The sequence below is a fragment of the Myotis davidii genome, unplaced genomic scaffold (assembly GCF_000327345.1).
Source record: "Myotis davidii unplaced genomic scaffold, ASM32734v1 scaffold443, whole genome shotgun sequence".
Taxonomy (NCBI): domain Eukaryota; kingdom Metazoa; phylum Chordata; class Mammalia; order Chiroptera; family Vespertilionidae; genus Myotis; species Myotis davidii.
In genome coordinates this window covers 1,011,684-1,016,515 of record NW_006294062.1, presented here as the reverse complement: position 1 = coordinate 1,016,515, position 4,832 = coordinate 1,011,684, and the positions used below count along the sequence as shown (strand labels likewise).

At 61.8% G+C, this 4,832-nt stretch overlaps 1 protein-coding gene across 1 annotated transcript in view; it reads left to right on the top strand.

Annotated features, from left to right (window-relative positions):
* SYNE3 (spectrin repeat containing, nuclear envelope family member 3) overlaps positions 1 to 4,832 on the top strand; it is a 36,183-nt gene that overhangs the window by 26,564 nt on the left and 4,787 nt on the right. The window contains exons 16-18 of the mRNA XM_015566699.1: positions 145 to 306; positions 2,339 to 2,488; positions 3,659 to 3,697. Of these exons, the coding sequence (XP_015422185.1) occupies positions 145 to 306; positions 2,339 to 2,488; positions 3,659 to 3,697 (351 nt within the window). The remainder of the gene's footprint in view (positions 1 to 144; positions 307 to 2,338; positions 2,489 to 3,658; positions 3,698 to 4,832) is intronic.

Sequence of the window (4,832 nt, the reverse complement as noted above, 5' to 3'; positions counted from 1 at the left end):
GCTGAGCAGCAGCTCCTTGCCCCCAGGCCTCTTGCATCCCTGTGGGCATCCTCGTGCCCGCCCTCCGCCCGGTGGGATCCCAGGACACGAGGCCGGAAGGCTGGGTTCCCCGCTGATGCTCTGGCCTCGCTGTCGCTCCAGCAGGCAGACCCGCGCCAGGAAGCAGGAGGCGGCCCCGAGGGCTTCCCCCAGCTCCTGGGCGACTTCGAGCGGTGGCTGCAGGTGGAGAACGCCAAGCTGGTGAGAGTCATCGCCATGAGAACCGCCACGGCCGAGGCCGCCAGGGCCAGAGAGAAAAAGCTGCAGGTGCGTGCCCGGAAAGGCCCCTGTCCGAGGGGCGGCACCATGGATGGTTTTAAAAAAATCCCCATTGATTCTAGAGGGAGGGAGAGAGAAGCATCAGTGATGAGAGAGAACCATCGATCGGCTGCCTCTTGCACACCCCCTACCGGGTATGGAGCCGAAACCTGGGCACGTGCCCTGACCAGGAATCAAACCGTGATTTCCTGGTTCACAGGTTGACGCTCCCCCTCGGAGCCGCGCCAGCCGGGCCGGCAGTGTTTGCCACGACGGCGCTCTTCCTTTTTTCCCACTGAGATTACTCACTCATTTATTTTTGGGAAGCCTCTCCCCAGGGCATTTTCCTACTGACTTTTCGAGAAAGAGGTAAGGAGAGGGAGAGACGGAGAGAGACACTGATGTGAACATCGATTGGTGGCCTCCGCACGCGCTCTCCGGCCAGGGCTAGGGATCAAGCCTGCAACCAAGGTACATGCCCTCGACTGGAAACGAACCCGGGACCCTTCCGCCCACAGGCGATGGGCTCTCCCCTGAGCCAAACCAGCGAGGGCCTTAGGGAGCTCTTCAAAGCAAGGAGCACACGCCTCGTCCTGAGCTGTCCTTGCCTGTGCGTGCGTAATGGTCGTTGAGCTGGTCTGGCTGAAGCATTCTAGGAGAAGCCTTCATCCTCTGTTCAGCCTGTGCCGTCCTCCCCCGGCTGGGGAAACACGCCCCAGTCGCTGCTGCGGGGTCTCCGAGCCGTGGCTACATACAGAGACTCCCCGCAGTCGGGGGCTCCGCACAGCAGCTCCGTTTCGCTCCTGGCTCTGAGGCCGATGGTTCGGGCGGGCGCGGCTGGCATCTCCCACCACAAACATTCCTCTTTCGCTCCCGCGGAGTTAGCCGCGGGCGCGGCTGGCATCTCCCACCACAAACCTTCCTCTTTCGCTCCCGCGGAGTTAGCCGCAGCGCCTTCCTTGGTTCCTGGGGATTTTTTGCTTCTGTCCCTCTCACGCCCCCTGTCTGATCTGGGCACGTACCTTTTGGACCTGAATCACGGGCCTTGGGAGTCCCCGCGGAAGAGGGACTGGTCGCGGGGGCCTCCACCGCCACAGGGCCCCGACTCGGACCTTTCCCTCCACGGTCCCGAGGGGCTGCCCGCGGCCTGCGCTTTCACCGTGGTCCCTCCAGCCTGGCCAGCGGCCTGTTGGCAAAGCAGCCTGCACGCTGGGCCGGCTTCCCTGGTCTTATCCTTGGCCTGGCTGTAGCCCCATGTGCTTCTTGCTGACTCTTTAGTGCCTTTATTTTAATTTTTGTCATCCAACCTCCCATGTCTGTCATTTTTCCCGGCACCGTCCTGCGCCTGTAATGCCTTTCAGATGTTTTGAATATGGGGCCCTCTTTCCTAGTTGTGAGAGGTTTGGTCCAATGGCCTGGTTGACCATGGCAGGCAGTCCTTCCTGCCCACCCCTTCCTCCTGCTCGGTCACTTCTCCCTCTTCCTGCTGCCCCCCTACCCCCCCAGTTCCATCCAGATCAGAGACGGCCTGGGGTTCCCCCAGTGAACCCTCCTGTCTGTGGAGAGCTCACATCCTCGGGGCTCTGAGGAGCTAGGCAGCTCACCCACAAAACACAGCTGGTAGGATGGGGCAGAGCCGGGCCCCCGAGCCAGATGCGGACCCCGGCTCCCGGGTTTCCTGCCCGGAGCCCACATTCACACCGCTTCCCAGGGATCCCGCGGACCGAAGGGGCCCCCCCGCGGGACACAGCACTAGATTTTGGGAGGAAAATCCCTGTTTGGACATCACTCTGCCGGGCCTAGGCTGAAGGATGGTGGTCCACAGTGGCAGCTTTGATGGCGGTGACGCGAATGTGAGGGCTGGAGTGACCAGGAGGCCAGCAGTGCTGACAGTAACGGCCCACCTTGGCCCGCTTTCCCCACTAGGATTCTCATTCAATGGCTCTGCCAGCTCGAGTGGAATGCGATTGGCTGCTCCTTGCCAGCCAGGTGAGTGTCTGGGCCCTTGGAAGGTGCTCTTGACGTGGTCCTTTCCCCGCAGGAGCTGGAGGCTCGGGTCCCCGAGGGCCAGCGTCTCTTCGAGGACCTCCTTCGTCTGGGGCCAGCGAGGGGCGCCTCGGAGGAGCTGGAGGACCTGCGCTACCGCTGGATGCTCTACAAGTCCAAGCTCAAGGACTCCGGGTGGCTGCTGGTGGGTGCAGGCGGGCAGTTCCCGGCCTGGGGGTGGGACGGCGGCCGAGCCATGCTCACCTGCGAAACCTGGGCCACATCCACCCGCCCTGTGCCTCCAGGGACCCGACTGAGGGGACCGCCTGGTGGGAGGGAGGGAGACTCCCAGGTCCCGGGTGCTGGATGGCAAGATGCCATTCATTCACCCTGTGAGGCCACCCTGTGAGGCCGGCTCCAGTAACAGCAGCCGTGACCGTGACCTCACAGTTAAGGTCTGAGCAGCGCTGTGCTGCCTCATGAGCTGCAACCTTTACCTCAGTGGTTCTCAACCTTGGCTGCACATTAGAATCCCCTGGGTTAAAATCCTGATTTCTGGGCCTCATCCTCCGGAAATTCTGTTTCTTTGTTACTAATGTTGTGGCCCCGCCCCAGAACAAAGAAACAGAATTTCCGGAGGAGGAGGCCCAGAAATCAGGATTTTTGAAAGATTCCCAGGTGATTCTACTGTGCAGCCCAGGCTGAGAACCACTGCTTTACGCCATCATCCTGTTAGTCCTCCCAGCAGCCTCTGCCCAGGGAATTGTGTCTCCAGTCCCCCGAGGGGCACTGAGACCCTGAGAATTCACACTCGCCTGCAGTCCCGGGGCTTGTGAGTGCAGAGCCGCACTAGCACACACCAGCGGGGGAGGCCTCTGGAGGAGCACTAATAGCTTCACCAGAGCCTTGACGACGTGCGATGTCTCGCAGCAGCCCTATGGGGAGGACTGCCAGGATTCCCTGAGCACCAGCGGTGAGGAGACTGAGGCTTAAAGCTGAGCCTGAGCTGAGCAGGGGGCGGCTGAGATGTTTCTGAGGGTCCTGGCTGCCCTCAGACCCCGGACCCCACCTCTGACGCGCCCACTTTGCTGGCCCCACGGTGGCTGAATCAGCCACTAGGTGTCAGCCCAGCCCCAGCCGGTGGCCCTGCCGCCAGCCTCGCCCAGGCGTCCCAGACAGAGTCCCACCTGGGCCCGGAGTGCGTTAAAAAGCTCATTAAATCGAATCACCTGCTGGCTCAGCCTGTCCAGATGACCAGAAGTTTTAAAGAAACGCTCCCCTGACAAAATGAATATTCCATTATGGGCTCTGCTGGGATTTAAGTTTCACTCACTTAACTTTTTTTCCCTTTTCCTCTCCTTCCCTAAAATAACAGACGCAGAGTTCTGCAGGGCAGCCCGCTGGATTCCAGAAGGTATGGCGCCCGCCATCTGCTCCCCACGCGGGAGGGTGGGTGGGCCGGGGGCTGGGCTGGGACGCCTGGGCTTCCTGGAAGGTTCCGTGAGGAGTGAACATTGCTGCAGGACCAGCTCTGGGCTGCCCGTGCTGGGCCCCAGGCCCTCACTTTCAGAAGCCCTGGGGGAGCAGAAGGGCCTGAGCTGTGACAGGCACAGGCGGGGACCCTAGAGTACCCACCCCCTCCAGGTCAAGGTGACAGGGAACTAGGATGCTCTTAATAATCCTGCTGGGACAGCAGGGGTCAGCCCGGGCCCTTCCGAACTGGGCTGCGTGGCCACCTGAAGGGTAGACAGGTTTCGGGGCTCAGTGGGGGACAGGAGAGGAAGGGGGTGCCTTTCATGTTGGACCAGGCAGGTGTTACCACTTAGGTCCCCCGAGGTGCGCTCAGGGCCACTCCCGTGGGCATACAGGTCAAAGCAACAACAGTAATGGCGGCGACCATCATGATAAGAGGAATGTTACTCCAGATGCTGCCCCCTGGCAGCCACTGTGTGCGGGCAGTGTGGTAACTGCTGGCCGGGTGTTTAGGGGACGTCCGGCCACCCCAGGGCACCCTCACCCCCACTCTCTGCAGGGAGGGGGCGGGGTTGGAGGCTGTCCAGGAGCCTCTGCCTCCAAAGCCGTCTTCACCTCTCACATCCGCCGAGAAAGCGCTGGGGCCTGGCGGGCCCGCTTCTAGGAAGCCGGCTGTACCCCATGTCCCAGGCGCCTTTCCTGGGGGAGCAGGTGGGTTCCTGCCAAGCCCGGCCCAGGGGACGAGCCTCCCGCCTGCTGCTCCGAGCGCTCTGGGTCCTCGAGGCCGCGTGTCACGGAGCCTGTGTCTGGATGCTTTGCACACTGGGTGTCTCCTCCGGTCTTCCTTCTTTGGAAGAGGGGGTGTCGCCCGGACTGGGTGGGACCATCACGAGGCCAAGCTTGTGCTCTGGGCCCCATGCTGCTCAGCACTGTGGCCTGGAACAAGTTGCTTCGCCTCTTGGGGCTCACTGTCCCCATCTGTAAAATGGAACTGTTAACGCTGGCCTGCTTTTGAAGGCCACGGAATGCAGTCTGTAGGACTCTTTACAGAGCAAGCCCCCCCCCCCCCCCGTTTT